General features: G+C 40.4%; 1 protein-coding gene across 1 annotated transcript; it reads left to right on the top strand.

Moving 5' to 3' along the window:
- The first annotated feature begins 2,361 nt into the window (after positions 1–2,361).
- LOC136868387 (endocuticle structural glycoprotein SgAbd-2) lies at positions 2,362–21,049 on the top strand. Its single transcript, XM_067144771.2, has 3 exons — positions 2,362–2,470; positions 17,370–17,512; positions 19,941–21,049. Exons 1-3 carry the CDS (start codon positions 2,462–2,464, stop codon positions 20,254–20,256), a joined length of 468 nt encoding a protein of 155 aa, XP_067000872.2. The 5' UTR covers positions 2,362–2,461; the 3' UTR covers positions 20,257–21,049.
- The last annotated feature ends 1,113 nt before the right edge of the window (positions 21,050–22,162 follow it).

Here is a 22,162-nt window from a genome sequence, read left to right as displayed (position 1 = left end):
GAGGTGGGAATCAAACCCACCTCTACTTAGTTGACCTCCCGAGGCTGAGTAGACCCCGTTCCAGCCCTCATACCACTTTTCAAATTTCGTGGCAGAGCCGGGAATCGAACCCGGGCCTCCGGGGGTGGCAGCTAATCACGCTAACCACTACACCACAGAGGCGGACCGTGGCAGTCCACTGTATTTTTACTTGACAGATGTGGGCTCGTGTAGAAAAAAAAAGCAAAAGCTTTCTTATTTGTACGTTCATGTTTATTTCCTTGACAATGGGCACTCAATTGTAGACATATTTAAATGTTCAACTCAAAAAGTAATGTCAGTTTGACAGGTAGTAAGATTTCAGTGATAGCTACCTCTTATCAGCGGAAGAATACGTCCTTCCGACAGAAATGAAGTAGATGATATTAGATGTAACAATAATAATTATTGTATATGGAGGATGTGTTTAGCTGAGTGGCTTAGTTAGTAAGGCTGAGGTTCGAATCCTGGTCGATTCTGTGTTGACATTATCTTGGAATCCCATTAGAATGGTGCATTCTGAGCATCAACCGATTTTTATACTGGCAATTCATTCGCGTATATACGTATACCAGAACAACACGAGAGTGAAACAGGCTACTGGGATGTGCCGTACTAAGTAGCTCAGGCGGTATAGCACTGACTTTCTGAGCTGAATTTGGCAGTTCGATCCCGAGACAATCCGGTGATATTTGAATGTGCCATCCTCGTGTCAGTAGATTTTCTATCACTTAAAATGTCGGGCCAATGACCTACATGTTAGGTCCCTTTAAACAATAATCATCAATATAACTTAAACAATTTCATGCGCGAAAAATCTCTGTCACCTCGGCGTCTCCGAAAATTCTAAATGTAGTTAGCGGGACTTAGAAAAAAATAACGATATTATTACCAATTCGTGAGCACAGTAAGCAAATTTAAAATGTATACCTAGGTTCCAAGTGTAAGAAAGTGGTTAGGTTCGTGTCTTCGCACTTAGAGATTAATCCGGTACTTATTTCTGTCGCAGACTGAGCTATGTCTCTCTTCAGAAGTGGTAGTCCCGTTTCTGAATTTCTCGCCTTTCCGGGAAGGAACTGACCTCACATACTTTCTGTCGAAAGGAGTACCTACTCCTCCTTTTTCATGATCCTTTTTCCCATTTTATTAGGGTCAGCAACTGATATAGACTTGGCCCATTTTATGGTCGGATGCCCTTCCTGACGACAACCTTGTGTCGAGGGATGCATTTACTATGTTTAATTTTCTTTACAAGTTACTTTACGTTGCATCGACATAGATATGTCTTATGACGACGATAAGATAGGAAAGGGCTAGAAGGGAGAAGGAAGCGGCCGTGGCCTTAATTAAGGTGCCTGGTGTGGAAATAGGAAACCGCGGGAAACCATCTTCAGGCCTGCCGACAGTAAGGTTCGAACCCGCTATCTCCTGAATGCAAGCTCACAGCTGCGCGCCGCTAACCGCATGGCTAACTCGTTCGGTGTATTCACTATTGCTTCTTTCTCTGGTATTTGGAAGTGTGGTGTGTTCTTTGTAGATTAAGAGATGCGTATTAAGATGAACGTAAATACTCAATTCCGCAGCCATAGGACTTAACCGTAAGTAGTTCGTATCCGCGGCCCGGCCAACGATCGAACCCGAGGCCCGCCGAACCGATGACCAGTACGCTGACCATTAAGCCAAGGAACCGGACACGAAATAAGCACCCTCAGATAGGCAATAAAAGCTCACGATTATTAACTATCTTGCCCCAAATCACAAAATTGTAACAGTAAGAAATTGAATGGCTGTACTAAATAAAAAGGGGAACAACACGGATGATACAGTACGTCAGGTCAAGTTCGTCTGTATTAATTATTCATTGTTTCCCCGTGAGTGGCTCCATATTTACCGTACTATTGTCTGAGTCACGCATGGTCTATCGTTAAACATTGTAATCAGTTTTTAAATCAAGTCAACATCCTGCATGCGAGCATAGTAATATTCCATCCAAGTTCGCAAGAGCGCCGGGAAAGAAAAAAATAACTGGTAGGAGGAGAAAGGTGTCGCTTTGTCGACCACAAGTCCAGAACTACTTGCTAAAGGTCATCTCTGGAATTCCAACTACTCTGTTACTTAGACCAGACCATCCCTTTGTGACCATGCTTCAATTTGTTGTCCTTGTCTAACACACGCAGGAATACCCACTCCTTGAACGTGATTACTGGACACACCTCCTCTCCTTCTTTTTTCCTGCAAAGAAGATCAAGGTGAGTGGTCTTCTTCTCTGTTGCACTCGCTGGAGTGGGGCGTTCCTCCTTCTCTGTCTTGCCACAGGGTGTCGTAGCTTTCTTCGCAGGTGGAGGCGACTCGAAGTGGGTATATAAAGACGGCGCGGGGCTGACATGGCATCACATCACCACTCTTCAGCTTCAGTGCCGGAACAAACCACCAAGTCGTCGCCATGAAACTGGTAAATACAATCCACAGCTTGATTCTCTCCAGCTTCACTACTGATGTGACTAGTGTTAACCTAACCAGGATTTAAACATTTAAAATCTATCTTATAATTGCATTTCCTAGTTAACACACGTTAGTTCGAACAGTATGTGAGAGAACTTTGTATATTCCACAGCGGTTTGTCTTTTCATTAATTGGAAATATTCTTTTTAATATTTCCAGAATATTTAAAAGAATAGATTAACTTTTAGCACTCTAAAAATACTTGCAACTAACTTTATTTTTAAAATATTCTTCTCTTTCAACAGGTAATTTCAAATTTGAATTATGTTCATGAAAATTGTTATCATGAAGAAAATTTAAATTTTTAGTAGGCCCTATATTCAGAATAAGAAGCTGTGCATACATTTTTTGGAGTTAAATATTTTAATTAACTTTATTTAAATTCTAAACATTGCCAAAATGTTCTTCAATTTTAAATAATATTTCAAATTTGAATTGTTTTCATTAAAACTGTAATCAATAGAAAAATTGAATTTTTTGTATATTCGAAATATGAAGCCGTAGTTTACATATTTTAAACCAACTTTATTTTAATTACTAACCTTTAAATAATCTTCACTTTCAAGAGACAATTTCAAATTTGTATTATTTTCAAGAAAAATGTTATCATTAAGAAAATTCAAATTTATGTTATATTAGAAATAAGAAGAGACTACTGATAAACTTTTAGTACTACTTTCAACTAACTTTACTTAAATGACAAAAAAAATCAAATTTTTAATTATTTTAATTAAAACTGATATCATTAAGAAAATCTATTCAGTCTGTCTGTGAGTCTATAATCCGTTTTCAATATTTTAGCATTCTTAAGGCAAAATACTTGGAATAACATTCTATAACTTCTAAAGTGCTTCAATAATAGCTCATTTCAACTGCTTATTTCAAATTTGAGTTAAATTATGCCAATTTTTATTCAAATTCCATTTTCAATATGTGAAACATTTTCTCTTACTGGACACAGGCTTCTTGAAACGTTCTTTCGTTCAATATTACATGAATGGAAAGTAAAACGAACAGTTTCACGTGACCGTTGATATCGTCATCATAGATATGGAGCCTCCAAATTTACGTGGAATGTGAACCACAAGAACGTTTTTTTTGTATTTTAAATATACTACCTATGTTAGCCGAGATTCGAACTAAGACCGCATGCCCCACTAAATATTAGATGATTCCACGAATTAATTAACAGCCTACCAGATTATCAAGGAAAGGAAAAGGAAAGGTTTAATACTTATATGTATCTCAACTAGTACAGAAATGTGATAATGATTGGTAAAATGTTAAATCATTCTAATAATAAATAGATGCATTCCGGGTTAACTTTCGGGCTTGTTTATTGGTACAGTGTCAGGCTCCATAGCTAAATGGTTAGCGTGCAGGCCTTTGGTCATCCCGGGTTCGATTCCAGGCAGGGTCGGGAAATTTAACCATCATTAGTTAATTTCGCTGACACGCGGGCTGGGTGTATGTGTCGTCTTCATCAACATTTCATCCTCATCACGATGCGCAGGTCACCTATGGGAGTCAAATCAAAAGACCTGCATTTGGCGAGCCGAACATGTCCTCGGACACTCCCGGCACTAAAAGCCATACGCCATTTCATTTTCACGGGTACAGTGTGAATTAGAATTTTGAATTCTTTATAGGCCTATAGTCTACTATCGGAAAATGTGTTGGCTCGTACTCAAATATAACCACCAAGAATTCTCTCATGCTCTCATGTATTCATCTTAACAATTTTATCTTTACAATTCGTTTTATCTCGTTGTTGAATTATCCTTCAGTTCCAGAATAAGGCAATGGAGATATTGCTAATCTAAAACTCTTAGTGTTTAATTTTTCTCAGTGTTTATAATAATTATGTTATTAATTTTGCGTCTCACTAACTTTCTGTGGTTTTCCAAGACGCTGATGTGGCGCAATTTTGACGCACGGGAGTTCTTTACGTGCCGGAAAAATCCACCGACGCATGGCGGGCGTATTTAAACATGTACAAATACTACCACACAGTCGAGAACGAACTCGTAAACTTCGTCTCAGGTCAGGGTTCTGTCAGAGGCATACAGATTGGCCACATAATAATTAATAATACAGTAAATACGAAGTTAATTATGGTAATAACGACTCTCACGAAATGTCAGTGAAATGTTGAGTTGCAACTCATCCATCAGCCTATAACTAATTGGTAGAACACGATTGCCATTGCATTCATTCGCAAACAGTGGGAGATATTCCGCTGTGGTGGTCAGGTCTACAGACCATGCACACGCAATGTTTCTAAAATAAACACACCTCAGCTCATTTGTATTCTGAGTCGATGTTCAAGTAAGATCACGTCCAATGGTTACTTCTTTGAATATATTCAAATAAACTTGTTTAAAATATTTCAACGCAAACAGGTGATATCAAAATCCTGTGGAGAAGACGACGTAAAAAACCCACAGTTGAAGGGTGACGCAAGCGCTGATGCACTGTCACTAACCAGATGACGCTACGCTGAAGTATGAATGTAAGGAGAAGTGAGTAGGCAACCAACCGACCTTTCGTAATACTTAAATCTGTGTCCAGCTTACTGTAGCTGGTTCGTATTCTTTCATCCCCTTTCAGTCCGATTCGTTGGCTGAACGGTCAGCGTACTGGCCTTCGGTTCAGAGGGTCCCGGGTTCGATTCCCGGCCGGGTCGGGGATTTTAACCTTAATTGGTTAATTCCAATGGCACGGGGGCTGGGTGTATGTGTTGTCTTCATCATCATTTCATCCTCATCACGACGCGCAGGTCACCTACGGGTGTCAAATAGAAAGACCTGCACCTGGCGAGCCGAACCCGTCCTGGGATATCCCGGCACTAAAAGCCATACGACATTTCATCCCCTTTCATATTTTCTATCCGATTTCTCTTTATCAGCACATGTACTACTCTAATACTGACGCTGTTAGCATGGGAAAAACTAAATAGTATCTCAAAAGCTCTCTATTTCACCTGAACCATATAAGCTTCTGTAACATAAAAATGGCATGATTTCATATTTTACATACCATTTTAGTTATTTCAGTGACCACCTCCGCACTGTAATAGTGCTATTAGCTGCCGTCCTCGGAGGCTCGCGTTCGATTCCCAGAAATTTAATATTGGCTGGAGGGGTGTATATGCAACTCACCTCCATTGGGCGTGTGTCTGAAAAGAACTGCACCATTTCGGGGCGAGGACTAGTTAATTTTTTATTATTGCAATACTTCCATTAAAATGTATGTGTTTTGGAAATTTATTAATTTAGATACATTTTTGGCGACGATAGCTAGGAAAGATCTACGACTGGGAAGGTAGCAACTATAGCTTTAATTAAGGTCCAGCACTGGCTTTTGCTTGGAGTGAAAATACGAAACCAATAAAAAAAAATCCATGGCGCCGGCTGTTGCCCAGTCAGATGGTCCGGAGGCATTGGAGAGTCACGTGGTCAGAGTAACGACATCCTCAGCTTGAATTCCACGACCGCGTACACTGTCTTTCGTATCACACAGCTCCTCCGCTTGACGAGGAAGAGCGAACTCTATTGCAGCCCTCAGACCGGAGTTAAAATCCCTGGACAGGCCGGAAATCGGATCTGGAGCCGTTAAGTACGAGGTAGGCACGCCACATTCACACCGCGGTGCTGGCTAAACCAGCTCGATTTCCTACTTCACTCTTTCAACCGAACGTAATTACCGTTTCAGGACATGCTCAGGAGCCAGTGTGTTCAATTGTCTGCGCGTGACAGACAATAGTCTTGCAAAACATCTTCTCCAATAATAATATTGGATTTGCGTCCCATTAATTACTTTATGAAATATGCATATCGTTCTTAAAAAAGATGTATTTTGAAACTGGTTTTGGCAGTGTGTTGTATTTAAATGGACAAACTTAAACACATCCAGTTCCTGATCTTTAGGAATAAACCAGACACGGTGAAATTCCCGGTCGGGACACTCTGAACTGATGGCTACTTTGCTGACTATTCGCGCAAGAAACCGGGCTGAGAATTGGGACTTGATGATTGTCTCCCAAGTGCCTTACAAGAAACAGCAGTTATAATTTTTCTGTCTTGTTTCTTCAACTGCAGGTTATACACCAAACAGTCTGTTTCGCTCTCAGAGTCGACATCGCCTGTCCTTCTAATATCAGTCTTCGTACATTTCTTCCTCCTCTTGGTTGGTAACTGAGGGTTTTTCTGGATGTTCAGTTGGCATTTATTCGTGTTATATGAAGATACTAATCTTGCTTCTGTTCATATAACGTGTCTGTAAGGCTGAAGACCTGTAATTGTTAACGGATATGTTAATTTCTCTGTTGGTATAAGAAAGGTGAACCCCAAACACCGAAGGAATATTTCGCTTGATTCAATTTCCCTCCTGCCTGTTCGCTATTATGACCACTTTTCGCAACTCTACTTCATGAGGGAACTGCTAATGCTTTATACATTACTTTTATTAATCATTGTGATTGATTTTGCTGGCAATACCTGGTGTTTATAGTGCACCATGTCTTCTGGTATGGACTAAATCAATAATTTGATTACTTTCATTGGTATGTCTCAGTCTTATCCTTGGCTTTGACAATATGAAAGTGACTGAAGTATGAGTGATTCCTTATGCAGCCAGTCCCTGTTATGAATGGTGTGAAGATGCTGATAGGGTCGGTTGCTGCATGCATTTCAATGGACTTGGCAGACTGATATATGATTACAACTTCTGCCTCAGTGAGGAAAGCAACGGGAAACTACATGAGAAACTACATCACTCCTCATTCCCCAGTACGCCTCTTCCGTGATGTCTGCTAATGGTGGAGCTGTTGAGGATCCAACCAGCCTTCAGGCCGAGGACTGAACGTACAATCACTGTGAGCCTGGCATAAAAAGAAACGTGTTGCCAGAGGCTCTTTATTTCACTACCTCTTATCCGAATGCGGGCACTTGCTCTCTGATGCATGTTAGTGGAGCAGCCGGAGGAAACATTCTGTCACACACGAGTCCAATATTTCAGTTCGTAACATCACTTTCTCGTAAAGACATCAAGGGCACTCCCGGCGTGGCCTAATAAAAAAGTATTTAGTTCATATAACGTGTCCACAACCAGTTAAAGATGACAACACATATTTCAAGTCAAGTACAGGCTTAGTCTCGCTTTCTAGTGTATTCCTGGCCAAGTTTATAGACTTGTAATTGTTACTCTTTGCGCCTGTCTCTTAGAAACTCTCTGTCATAGCTCAAACGACGAGAACATCACAGTCAATACATCCAAGTTCCACAGATTTCAAGTTTGAGTCTAGGCACTAAAAAAACCATTATTCTAAGTGCCATTTTTCCTTGGGTATACACACACTCGTATGCTCCTCAAGAGTTCCCTAAAACACTACGTCCGCTGAGCTGAATGGCTCAGATGGTAGAGCACCTTTCTGATACAAAGGCTTCCATCCTGACTCAGTACATTGGCATTTGGAAGGTGCTTAAATATGCAGGTTTCTTGTGTATAGACTTACTTGGACTAAAGAGAAACACTTGTGATGAAAAAAATGTGGATTCTTGACGCCTCCGAAGACCATGAAAAGTACTTAGTGAGACGTTAAACCAATAACAGTATTGATAGGTGAATCCTCAAAACATGCCATGCTACAAGATTCGTTTCTGTAAATTTATCGTTCTGTTGTTTATTTTTAGTGCCCAGACACGTCGTGGCATCAAACTAATACTTTTTTCTTTTTTACGATTTGCTTTACGTCGCACCGACAAAGACAGGTCTTATGGCGACGATGAGACAGGAAAGATCAAGAAGTGAGGAGGAAGTGGCCGCGGCCTTACTTAAGGTACAGCCCTAGCGTTTGCCTGACGTGAAAATAGGAAACCACGGAAAACCATCTTCAGGGCTGCCGACAGTGGTGTTCGAACACACTATCTCCCGAATGAAAGCTCACAGATGCGCGCTCCTAACCGCACGGCCAATTCTCCCGGTTCTAATACCTTTGTATTTCAGTACTGTAGTTAAAAGGCAATGACATAGATACTAACTAGTCGTATTATGCGAGGACAAGTGGTAAGTCCTTGTGGGCATTATTATGGAGAAGAGAATGGATTTGGTACTCATTTCTGTTACAGGCTGAGTAACTCCCAGAAGTGAATGTACCATTTATATATTTTCCGACTTCCCAACAGAGAATCAAACTCTCTCACTTCTAGACTAGACAGGAGTGGCGCTTTGATAATGACTCAAGATATTCCAGTGTATTAATTTTGGCATAAGTAACAGTTGTACGTATTACACATCTAAGAAGCTTTCTAGTTCAACATACAAAATCGTGGACGACGCTGCTAGCTTCAGTCATTTTTGTCTGAAACATAGCTGATATATTAAACAAATAGAAATGAACTTTCTAAGGTGAATTATATAGAACTTCAGAGTTCGATCATGTGAATCAATGTGCTTTGAAACATTTGTAACAACGAGATCATATATAAGTCTCTACCTTGGGGAAAAAACTTTACTCATGAAAGTAGCAATCTAGTAGTTTTACATATCTTTTGATTTCCTGAGCATAGTTCTACAGGCTCTCCGGTTTTAAGTTGAATCGAAACGTAGAGAGATGAATTTTCACTACAAAAATTGGACGTGCTTTGGTTGAGATTTGAACCACAGTTGCCGTGATGAAACTAGTAACGGTATCGCTCAGCTATCACGCCCCCATACACAGATTTAAGAGAGTACTTCAGGCGGTATTGCTAATTGAAGATGCTTGAGACGGTTATCTGTCTCGTGAACCACAGTCAGGAGAGTTGTGAAACCAGATTCCCAGCGTTATGCAATCAGATCCACCCACTAGAGGTGGTCACTTGTCCAGCAGCTGGCTCGAAATGTCGTCTATCAGTTTTAGTGTCTCGTATTGTGTAATCTTCAGCAGCCCTTCCCGCGAACAAGGAACAACTCATTCCTACGTGTACGATCGTAACTCTTCTCTGACTTTACCTTGATCTCTGCTCTGCTTGACCTCGCCGCCCTCTTCTCCACATCTGGGAGCAAGCGTGATAAATTCACTAACTTTATTCTGGTTTGTATTAGGCTTTGTCTTCTTTCTTGGCTTTTTTGTGGTCTTCTTGTGCTGAAAGAAGATACTGCATAATGCTTTTATACGGTGTTATAAAGTAACACACTTAGAATTTTTCTATAACTGCTACAATTATTGAAAACGGTTGAATAAATACAATTGGTAATTCATGTATAGATAACTTTTTAATGTATTTATTCCAGATGTATAACTGAACCTGGGTAGGTCGGATTACATTCTTTATGGATCCTCACGATCCCTTCCTTTGTCTGTAAACATATCTAAGATATTCTCGTGAAGACCGAGAATTAATTTTTTTTAATACTTCGGCCCTGAATGTGATACATAAGTTAATTCCTGCTGACGAAATTTATTCCCATGAATTACCCTGGAACTCATTTTTAGTGTAGGCTAAGTAAACTTCAGGGTCATGTGCCTATTCAAAAGCGGAAATCCCGTTTCTAATGTTTCTATTTCCTGGCGAGGAATAAATCGAACATGCCTCTACCACTCGAGCTAGGTAGCCCCTAACATAGGAGAAATATTACAGAAATATCTAATTCATTTACACTTCCAATAAAAATTAATAGAATGCATAATTGCAATATGAGCTTTCTTCAGCTTGTCGCCAGAGAATCTTTAGGGTCGCTGAAGCCACCTGGCTCATTTCGAGTTTTTCCCGCGAGTTTAAGACGGCATGCTCTTTCTAACACCACAAGATTTTTGTGATGAAAATTTCTACCCGAGATCGATCGAGAATCGAACCTCGGTCATCCGGATGGAAAACCAGTATCGTGTGCCGTATTTGAACACAAAATAGTTTTTCTTCACTTCGCACGAACCGTCTTTTACTTTTGAGAAAGATGGCTTGCAAGCGCCTGATTGTTTCTTCTTTTTTTTTCCTTCTAATTTTAAGCGTTGGTCATTCCTACAGAATTTAGTTTTGCGAATCACACGTTGCGCAAATAGTTGCTGTTTACGAGTAATAATCTACCTTTACTTTAAAAAAATCTAAATTCCCTCATTTTATCAGTGAGTACTGCTCTTAAGAACTTGCAAGCTAGAGAAAGTTAAATGTTACGGTAACTTCTTGCCAGTTGACTTTTCTCACTTTGGTGTATTTCTCAGGAATAATATTTCGGTATAATTGACTTGTGCTGAGAAATTTAGTTGAAGTTTCTGTCATTATTATCTGTCATTTTGTAGGTACGCTGTCCAGAGCAGAAGTCTGAGCAAACTCTGAGATATGAAATATCATCATCATCATCATCATCATCATCATCTGTTTACCCTCCAGGTTCGGCTTTTCCCTCGGACTCGGCGAGGGATCCCACCTCTACCGCCTCAAGGGCAGTGTCCTGGAGCTTCAGACTTTTGGTCGGGGGATACAACTGGGGAGAATGACCAGTACCTCTTCCAGGCGGCCTCACCTGCTAAGCTGAACAGGGGCCTTGTGGAGGGATGGGAAGATTGGAAGGGATAGGCAAGGAGGAGGGAAGGAAGCGGCCGTGGCCTTAAGTTAGGTACCATCCCGGCATTCGCCTGGAGGAGAAGTGGGAAACCACGGAAAACCACTTCCAGGATGGCTGAGGTGGGAATCGAACCCACCTCTACTCAGTTGACCTCACGAGGCTGAGTGGACCCCGTTCCAGCCCTCGTACCACTTTTCAAATTTCGTGGCAGAGCCGGGAATCGAACCCGGACCTCCGGGGGTGGCAGCTAATCACGCTAACCACTACACCACAGAGGCGGACGATATGAAATATGTCTCTTGAAAATCTATCATTCAAACGGACGCCGATGAGAAATAAATGATACTTGTTTCATGTTTGAAAGTCAGTCACAAGTTACAGTGCCCTGCCAACCCTTTAGAAAAAACAGGTTGAATGGCGTTATTTTGAACACCGGATATTGTGTTCATACGTTGATTTTCTCAAGTTTCGAATTATAATCTGCACAATATTAGCCTTCCATTTCCACGATGATTAGTGTGGTTGATGACACATTTCCATAAAAATACCCGCCCACTTTGTGACTTACTAAGACGCTGAATAAGCAATTATCGATCAGACACAGAACTTTTCTCGTAGCGAATCTTTTCTTGCACACCTTTTGAGGACGGGGAATTACGTCGTCAGGTAGAAAATGAGTGTGACAGTCTTTCTTACAGCAAGGTTGCAAATTACAGGAGAGATGTGGATTTCACTGCAACAACTAGTTACTTCATGGCGCCTAGTAAAATTGTAAAAGTAAACTTGTATCCTCGTGGTGGTGGTGGTAGTGGTACTCAGGCACACTTTAACGATTTTCCATCCCTCCTGCCCATCTTAAAACTCCGGATGTACCGGAAATCGAACCCAGGCCACTAAAGATAGCAGCTAATAGTGTTAACCGTTACACTGCAGAGCGGAAAATAACAACATTGTTATCTAATTGAACTGTAAGTAGTCCAGATGAAACGTAAGGTGTGAATGGCTGATACTTCACTACTGCTAACGTGGTGCTTGTTGTTTTTTTTAGGGGTTTGACATCTTCTTCTTCTTCTTCCTGGTCTTTTCTCATTTACCTGGATTCGACACTTTGTATAGAATTATTCCAGTTTTACGACTGGATGCCTTTCCTAACGCTAATCCAATATGGAGGGAAGCGTTTCTGTGGTGGTTTCTAATGAACTGTATTGTATGTAAATGTATATGAAGACGAACACCAGCAACCAGCCCCCGAGCCTCAGGAATTAACCAGACAAAGTTAAAATCCTCGTCCCGGCCGGGAATCTAACCCGGGGCCTTCTGAAGCGAAAGTCACTACGTTCAGCCAAGGAACCAACGGGCTGTTAACACCATGGTCATCAACATCGTGTAATTTCTGTGTATATGTGCCTGGTGACATGTGTTACTTCTGTCCGACTCCGTAACTGAAAAGTTAGCGTCACGACCTTCGGTTCAGAGGAAGTAATTTAATAACTTCGGCTTTTTAGTCGGCAACACGTTTGCAGAATATGTCGTCGATTCTCGTTCTCACCCAGGCGCACAGCATTTTATATCACTTGGACCTGTTCCAATTCTCTCCGACGTCTTGGCTGAATGGTCAGCTTTGAGGCTTTCGGTTCAGAGGATACCGGATTCGACTTCCGGCCGGGGATGTTAATCATGGCTCGGGGATTGGGTGTTCGTGTTTGCCCTATCATTTTTCTTTTCGTATTTAGACAGCACACCGCACTACAACCACCACACGAACACGTAGTAGTGATTACGTCCCTCCGCATAGGATTGGCGTCAGGAAGAGTATCCGTCCGTAAAACAGGGCCAAATCAGCATGTGCGACACAGTTCGAACCCGCGACCCCACAGACGTGGGAGAAGCGGTAGATATTGTACAGTATATTATTTTAATAATAATGAATTAAATATTCTGCGAGCATTTTTACATTTCTTAATCGAAGAGCTAGGTGCTGCCTAGCCGATGCGGAAAAGGTGTGCCCGGCTCATCCAGAAGGATTTGAGTTCGATTCCTCCGTCAGGTCAAAGAATTAGAAACGAGATCCACTTCTGGAGAGGCACGTATCCCTGAGGTTCATTCAGCAAATTGATTGCTCGATAGAATAAGAGCTAGTTCGCTCACTACGTGACCATCAACACCAGAAATCTAGTTACTGTATTGTACACACAGTCGCGTTTAACTTGAGTTTTATAATCCTGAGTTCCTGAATATCCATACGCCACGCCCGAATTCAATATTTCATTGAACGTTTTTGAATATAAGGTTAGAAAATCCGCTAATCCATTTCACTACTTTACAGACTTGACAGTATATGTGACTGAATATATCGAAAATATACTCTAATTAGCAATGAGGGGGTTTCTTCTCTGACGGGAGGCTAAATACCGCCTCTCAGACAGATCGATTTTCCGACACATCGGTAGCTTATTTCTCGGAAACAGACGAGTAAAAATGCATAGTTTTCACCCTGATACTCTCATTTGCTCGCCCACAAAAAGAACCAACAACATATGAATACTTTTAAAAGAATTCACGACTTCTGTTTACATGCAAATTGTTATGACCCAGCACTGTGTATGTATTCAAAAGAAATAGTTAAAATTATTCCCTGACATGAAGTGCACCATAATTACAATTCAGTCACTCAGTAATTTAGTCGAAATTGATATAATATAACTTAAAAAAAGATTTCATTTCAAGAAATGCAACATAACAATAATAATAATTACAACCCAGTGACATACAAATTCACGGATAAGTCATATAGGTATTTCCAATATCTTAGCACTACTATTTACAGTAGTTGAGGGATGCAACGATTTACTACTAGTTTAAAATCGCATAGATCTATACAAAACTATTATATCCGTAGTGTAAAGGTTATCGCTTTTAGCTTCTGTACTCGTGGGAGGGGGTGGGGGAGGATCCGGGTTCAATTGCTGGTACTGCCAGAAATCTTATTCAGTCTTTTCTTGAAACATCTTCCATTTTTGAGAAAATTCTTTAGGACTGATACAGATAATGCGTGCCTATGATCAACTCCTCTATTTTCAAACACACACACATATCTATATATATATAAAGTAGCTTGTCCTGACTGACTGACTGATTCATCATCGCCGAGCCAAAACTACTGGACATAAAGAAATGAAATTTTGGAGATATATTCATATTAAGATGTAGGTGCTCGCTAAGAGAGGATTTTTGGATATTCCGTCGCTAAGTGGGTGAAAAGGGGGGTGAAATTTTAAAATTAGTGTGTCTATATCTCAAAACTTTAAAAGTTTACAGATGTGAAAATTTGTATTTAGAATCTCCTTTAAAAATAAGGAAACACGTATTTTTTTTGTTTTCAGAAAATCCCAATAGGAGGGGTGAAAAGGGGTGAAAATGAGGAAAATGGGTTGAATGCCCTTAATCAGTATACCAGTACTTATATCTCAGAAACTGAAGATATTACAGACCTGAAAATTGGTACTTTTGATCTCTTTTAAAAATAAAGAAACACGTATTTTTTTGTTTTTGGAAAATCCAATTAATGGGGGGGTGAAAAGGGGGTGATTTTTTAAAATGAGTGTATCTATATCTCAAAACTGTTACAGTTTATAGATGTAAAAATTGGTATTTAGAATCTCCTTTAAAAATAAAGAAACACGTATTTTTTTGTTTTCGGAAAATCGTAATAGGAGGGGTGAAAAGGGGTGAAAAAGGGGTTGAATGCCTTTGATGAGGCTACATATATTTCAGAAACTGAAGATATTACAGACCTGAAAATTGGTGTTTGGGATCTCCTTTAAAAATAAAGAAACACGTACTTTTTTGTTTTTGGAAAATCCAATTAATGGGGGGGGGGTGAAAAGGGGGTGATTTTTTAAAATGAGTGTATCTATATCTCAAAACTGTTACAGTTTATAGATGTAAAAATTGGTATTTAGAATCTCCTTTAAAAATAAAGAAACACGCATTCTTTTGTTTTCGGAAAATCCCAATAGGAAGGGTGTAAAAGGGTGAATAATGGGTTGAATGCCTTTAATGAGGCTACATATATTTCAGAACCTGAAGATATTACAGACCTGAAAATTGGTATTTGGGATCTACTTTAAATGTAAAGAAACATGTATTTTTTCGTTTTTGGAAAATCCAAATATTGAGGGGTGAAAAGGGGGGTGAATTTTTTAAAATGAATGTGTCTACATCGAAAAACATTAAAATTTACAGATGTAAAAATTGGTAGTTAAAATCTCCTCTAAAAATAAAGAAACACGTATTTTTTGTTTCCTGTAAATCCCAATAGGAGGGGATTAAAAGGTTAAAAAATGGGTTGAATGCCTTTAATGAGGATACATGTATCTCAGAAACGGAAGATATTACAGAACTGAAAATTTGTATATGGGATCTCCTTTAAAAATAAAGAAACACGTATTTTTTTAGTTTTTGGAAATCCTATTAATGGCGGTTAAACAGAAGTGACAAATTGGGGTGAATTTTTTGAAAGATTATCTTGGAAACGTAAAATGTTACAGACGTAAAAAGTGGGTGTTTGGAATCTCCTGTAAATGTAAAGGAACATAGGTGATTTGTTTTTGGAAACTCCACTTAAGGGGAACCCAAAAGGGGTGAAATTTTAAAATGAGAATTTTTACAGTATATCTAAAAAACTTAACATGTTACAGAAGTGAAAAATGGTATTTGTATCTCTATTAAACATAAAGAAACGTGTATTTTTAATTTTCGGAAATACCACTTGGGTGGAGGGGGGGGGGTGAAAGTGACTGAAAATGGTGTTGAATTCTTTTAATTAGGCTACTGATATCTTAAAAATGAAGATGTTACAGACGTGAAATTTGATATTTGCAATCTGCTTTAAAAGTAAAGAAACACGTATTCTCGGAAAATCCAATGAAGCGGGGGGAGGGGGTGAAAGAATTGAAAAATTAATTGACTTTAATTGTATGAGAATATATACATCTAATAAAAACTAAAGTTGTTACAGACGTGAAAATTCGTATTTGGTTCTCCTTTAAAAACAAAGAAAAACGCGTTTTGGGGGGGGGAAAGCATCTTGGGGGGCGGGAGTGTAAAGGAGTTGAATTCCTTTCATGAGGACACATAAATCTAAAAGTGAAGAAGTTAGAGTCGTGGTAATTGGTATTTAGAAGATCCTTCACTATTAAAGAAACAAGTATTTTTTTGCGGGAAAATTCACTTGGGGGGGGGGGGAGTAGTTTGAAATGAAGTGACAAAAGTAAATTATATTTATGGGGATACTTATATCTCAAAACTGAAGGTAATAGACGTGAACATTGGTGTTTGGAATCTCCCTTAAACATAAAGAAACACGCCTTCTTTTAATTTTTTTTTGGGGGGGGGGGGTTGGCAGTAAAAACTGACGGCGGTGGGGTGTAAAAGGAGGTGAGGCCAATTGATTTTACTGTTCTTAATGTACTTATACGGATCCTCCGTTGCTCAGGCGGCAGCGCGCCGGCTTCTCACAGCTGGGTTCCGTGGTTCAAATCCCGGTCACTCCATGTGACATTCGTGCTGGACAAAACGGAGGCGGGACAGGTTTTTCTCCGGATACTCCGGTTTTCCCTGTCATCATTCATCCGAGCAACACATAATAGTAATAATAATAATAAGAAGAAGAATAACATTAATAATAATAATAATAATAATAATAATAATAATAATAATGTTCCGGACCGTCGTCAAATATGCGGACCGCGCTGGAAACGGCTCCTGGACGGGTAATGACTAAGAATGCAGTCCGGCCGCGGGTTCATTGCCGCCAAGGCGCCCAATATGACACTACGCCGGATCTCCTGAAGGATTTTATCCAGATTAAAAATGATTATAGGAAAATACGGTATGGCAAAGATTTACGGACCCAACTGACCGGGAAGAATGCCTGAGCCTAGCCCGGGAAGTACGAAATCGATTGCTGGAAAGGAAGATTGAAAAATGGGAGGAAACCAGCCGTAATCTAATAGAAAACGAGTCAGATCAGGAATTTTGGTGGATTCTCGCTGAAAACGTGTCAAATCGCGAATTTCGGCGGATTATATATCTAAAACAATAAGCATTCAATTATAAATTTCAGTATAATACCGTAGCGAAGCACGGGTATATTGCTAGTATATATATATATCTCATATTTTTTGCTGCATACCTTCCATTTTACGTGAATGATCGGTTCTATTTATGTTCAATTGTGTGATGTTGCTATTTATTCAAACATCTCCATTATTTTACAAGCCTTGTTATCTTACGTGTTTCAGTTTTTGTGCCTGTCTGCTCTCGTCGTGGCTGCCATCGCCCGACCCCAGTTCGCCCAGTACTACAACCAGCCCAGCTACAAGCAGCAGGTACCCATCCTGGCTTATAGCAACGAGGTCAACCCTGACGGCTCCTACGCATACAAGTAAGTAAACTGCCCTTAATATGACAAGTTCAAACATATTAATCATTGTTACGGTATGGTGGAACTGATCCAAACATTTTCTAACTAGAGGAAAGTCATAAATAATCAAAAACCTTTGTTTTAATCATTTACTGTGCCCGGAATATAAAAAGCACTTATTTTTCACAAAACTTTTTATTATAATAAGGATTTTACACCTGGTGTTATAAGATAAAGAATATACAATTAAAAGTACAAACCGATCTAGGCTTGTAGGTGACATGTCTGTGTGTACCGGTACCACTTGGATTGTCTTGGGTCACGTGTGTAGTATTGCAGGGTAGATTTCCAGCTCATCTGTCGCTCGTCTTCTTCATCAGCTGACTAATCATCTGTCATGTAATGTTCACTGCCTTCCACACTGTCTTCAAAATCAGATACGTCATATCTTCTTCTTCCTAAGCCGTCGTCTCCAAATGGAGGTAGACGATCCACACGGCCAGCTCCGATCTTGACGTTGCAGCCATGCCTTGTGGATTTATTGGCATATTTCTTAGGATCTTTAATACAGTGGTTTACCGTTTCCTTCTGCATCCTAATGCCGTTGACCAAACTGGTTCCTCCGCCTTTAGGAACAATTTCTTGTCCCCAGGATAATAGAGTGCCCTTACTCATACCTGCTCATCCACTCTCAAAGAGACTGTTGGCACTTGGTATAGGGGATCGCCTTATACCGGGAGATAATCGGTCCCTTCATTCGTTAGCCGCATGAATGTAAAATATAATGTTTATATGCAGTCGTTGCCCCCTCTCTCCCAAGGGGAGGTGAATGTCAGAATTTCACCGTCATTGAAACGAGGCCAAATGGCATTTCCTTCTTTCTCCGGTTCTTTGGAGAGGTACGTCATATCATTGTACCATTTTTATCTAAAGGTGAAAGAATGGTGTACTCACCGAATACTATTGTATACTTTCTCTTGGACTATCCGCCAAATTCACTAGAAATGTCAATTTATTATTAGAAAAACGTTCACTAATAAAACATATTATGCAAAGAAATAAGAAAGAGAATCGTAAAAGAAAACACCCACCTGATAAAGAAGTACAGCATTAGCGGTACGGAGTGGGTCAAACAGGGCTAGGTCTCGAACTTTATATTGATTAAAAATAATGGAAAACAATGCAGTTATGTCCTTCGAAATTAGCGGGTATTCAAACGTATCCACTCCATGGACTTGGCTTTCGACACGATAAAACTTCGCATCTTAGTCTTCAGACACATTCAAGAACTCATTTTTCCACTTTCTCCAGCTGATTTCCTCATTCTTTAAATAGGGCACTAGTGCAATTTGTGACGATGTATACAGTTCAGTGTGGATCTGCGGTGGTTGGTAGTGCGAAAAAGCTGTTACGTTTGCTAAGAACGCAACCACCCAGACGCGGCCGTACACATACCACCCGGCCCGACGTTGATTCGAAGCCGGTACCTGCTGAACTGGAGAGCTTTGCGCTGACCTTTCAGCTAAAGGGAACGTGGGACGTCTCGTACGGAAGCGCAACCTACCATACTTCCGCACTCCAGCTGTTTGCCAGATCATGTTGATTACACCGGTTCTATTCTGATCACCGAAGATCCTTTATCGAATTACTTTAGTGGAGGTTGATAATACCAAAACCACCACCATCACAACCACCAACAAATGTTATACAATTATAAATTAATTTACGATGAACTTCAATGCAAGGCAAAGGCAAAGTCATCTCCTTACATGTTTTCAAGACCCTAATAAGAGTGGAACATGAAGGCTTCAACTACTCGTAACCTCAGGTTACCTTCATGTCAGGCTGCACTTTTGGTGCAGGTTGGGTGAACCTCATGGCAATGTGCCTGTTCAGAAATGGAAATATCGTTTTAAATTTATTTTTCGATTCTTTCCTTCAACGTCCTTCCAGGTGCACAGAACACGCCTTTCCCATTTCGGATTGGCAGCTCCTGATGAACCTTAATCTTCTTCTTCTCCTTTTTCTCTTCTGCCGATTTAGCACACCATGGCAGAGTAGCGAGTGCCAAATGTGTCTTAAATGTGAACATGGCCCAGTTTTCCGAATTGTTTCCCTTCCTGACGCCAAGCCTATATGAAGGTGTGTATTTATTATTACGTGTTTCTGTGGTAGTTGGTAGTATGGTGTGCTGTATTGTGTGCGATTGAGGAGGTGAGTATTGAGAAAAACACAAAACCCCGTTCCCCGTGATAGAGCAATTAACCATACGTGGTCAGGATAAAACCTAGGACCCTCTAAAATGAAGACCAATACGCAGACCCTTCAACCAAACACCCGGAAACCTGAAGAACTGTAATAATACATGGGCATTTGACATTATGTTTGTATGACAATCCACTGTGTTAATAATATTTTTATTGAACTCTGTGGCATTCTTTCTTTCCAGTTACCAGACTGGAGATGGTATCAATGCCCAGGAGTCTGGCTACTTGAAGAACGCTGGCGCTGGTCCCGAACGAGAGGCTCAGACTGTCCAGGGATCCTTTTCATACACCGCTCCTGACGGTACCCCAATCACTCTCACCTACACTGCCGATGAGAATGGTTTCAGACCTCAGGGTGCTCACCTTCCCACTCCTCCCCCTATTCCTGAGGCCATTGCCAAGTCCCTCAACCTTGTAAGTCAGCCTCAGCAGCCATACAACCAGTACAACCAGTACAGCCAGAACCAATACCGTCCCGGCAACTACCGCGGATTCTAAGACGACGACACAGCTTGCTCTCCAAAGCGGACCCTCTTCATCAGCTTCCCACCACTTGTTGAAGACAGTGAAGATCTCATGGTTAAATTACCATTAACAGGTGTCTATTCCACACGTGACTAATGCAGTGTTTGAAATCTGCGAGAAGTATTACATTTTCTAATAAACTTCTGGGATTTCTCTCTGTCAAAAATAAATTGATTGCGTAAAATTCGATCGTGCAACGACAGAGCAGTTTCTTTATCCTGAACATGCAATGAGTTACTTTGTGGTAAGTTAGTCCGGGGGGAAGTTTACTGAGATAATTTTCAACAAAATTATTCATTATTCATTTTGGTGCCATTTATAGGTCAGAAATAAATGTCCTGTATATTTACTTCTTCATCAAATGACGCGAAGGCTCCGCTTTGGAACGTCTAACAACTCATCCCTTCTCTGTTTGATTCCCTTCGACATGGGAGCAAATGAGTAGGGCTGATGGTAAAGTGAACTTCGCTTGTAATAACGATTTATCGTCATTATCGAGACAAATGGCCAGAAACTGGACGATGGTGGCAGCAAACAGGCAATGCTTCTGCTGAACTCCGCTATGTCTTCAGGTGACCCCGCGCGTGTATTGTTGATCATTCTCTTCTATTTATGTTGATTAGTCTTATCTTCTGTGATTACTTAGATACTTCCGTTTACAAGAAAGAAAATGTTATAAATAAAAATAAAAAAACATGGAGCAATGCATTGTAATATGTATATGTACAACGTTAATTTCTAATAAAATGGATAAATGCCAAACTAACTGGTTTTCATAATTTATTTTCCTATACAGGTTGTCCCAAAAGTCAATTTTCCCATTCGTAACAATGAAACCTTGTAATAAGATATACTTTCAACAAACAGTATGGCAGATGCAAGTTAAAAGAAACATCGTTTTCAGTCTGAATAGTTACAAAAATGACCAAATATAACCAAATCAAGCAGTACCTCAGAGCAAGTTGGAAAATGAATGGCTTTTAGTGGCGGGAGTGTCCGAAGACACGTTTGGCTCGCCAGGTGCAGGTCTTTCGATTTGACTCCCGTGGGCGTCCTCCGCGTCATGATCAGGATGAAATGATGAATACGACACATACACCTAGTCCCCGTGCCAGAGAAATTAACCAATGATGGTTAAAATTCCCGACCCTGCCGGGAATCGAACCCGGAACCCCTGTGACCAAAGGGCTGCACGCTAAACATTTAGCCATGGAGCCGGACAGAGCAAGCTGAAATAACTGAAATTCACTTTCCTGAGCATATTTTACATGAAAGTAAAGCAAACGACAATGAAATTTATTTAATTGCGTTGATACAGATTGTCCCCATGTGGGTGGGGACAGTAGAATAACACCCACGGTATCTCCTGCCTGTCGTAAGAGGCGACTAAAATGGGCCCCAGGGGCTCTGTACTTGAAAAAAGTGGGTTGGCGACCACGGGGCCCTTAGCTGAATCCTAACATTGCTTCCACTTACCTGTGCCAGGCTCCTCACTTTCATCTATGCTATCCGACCTCTCTTAGTCAACTCTCGCTCTTTTCAGAACCCGACGGTATTACGTATGGAGGCCTAGGGAGTCTTTCATTCTCAGGCCCTTCGTGGCCCTTGTCTTCCTTTTGGCCGATACCTTCATTTTTCGAAGTGTCGGACCCCTTCAATTTTTTCTCTTTGATTAGTGTTATATAGAGGATGGTTGCCTAGTTGTACTTCCTCTTAAAACAATAATCACCACCACCACTGATACAGATTGTGTTCAAAATGTCTACTATCACGTCGCACGCACTGTTAAACACGTTTCTGACGATTATTGAACATGATGATGCAAAAAAGGTTGTAAAGACACAAAAAATCGTGTCACCTTCTCGTGTAATTCGGGATT

The sequence above is a fragment of the Anabrus simplex genome, chromosome 1, assembly GCF_040414725.1.
Source record: "Anabrus simplex isolate iqAnaSimp1 chromosome 1, ASM4041472v1, whole genome shotgun sequence".
NCBI lineage: Eukaryota > Metazoa > Arthropoda > Insecta > Orthoptera > Tettigoniidae > Anabrus > Anabrus simplex.
This window is presented reverse-complemented; position numbering and strand designations above follow the sequence as displayed.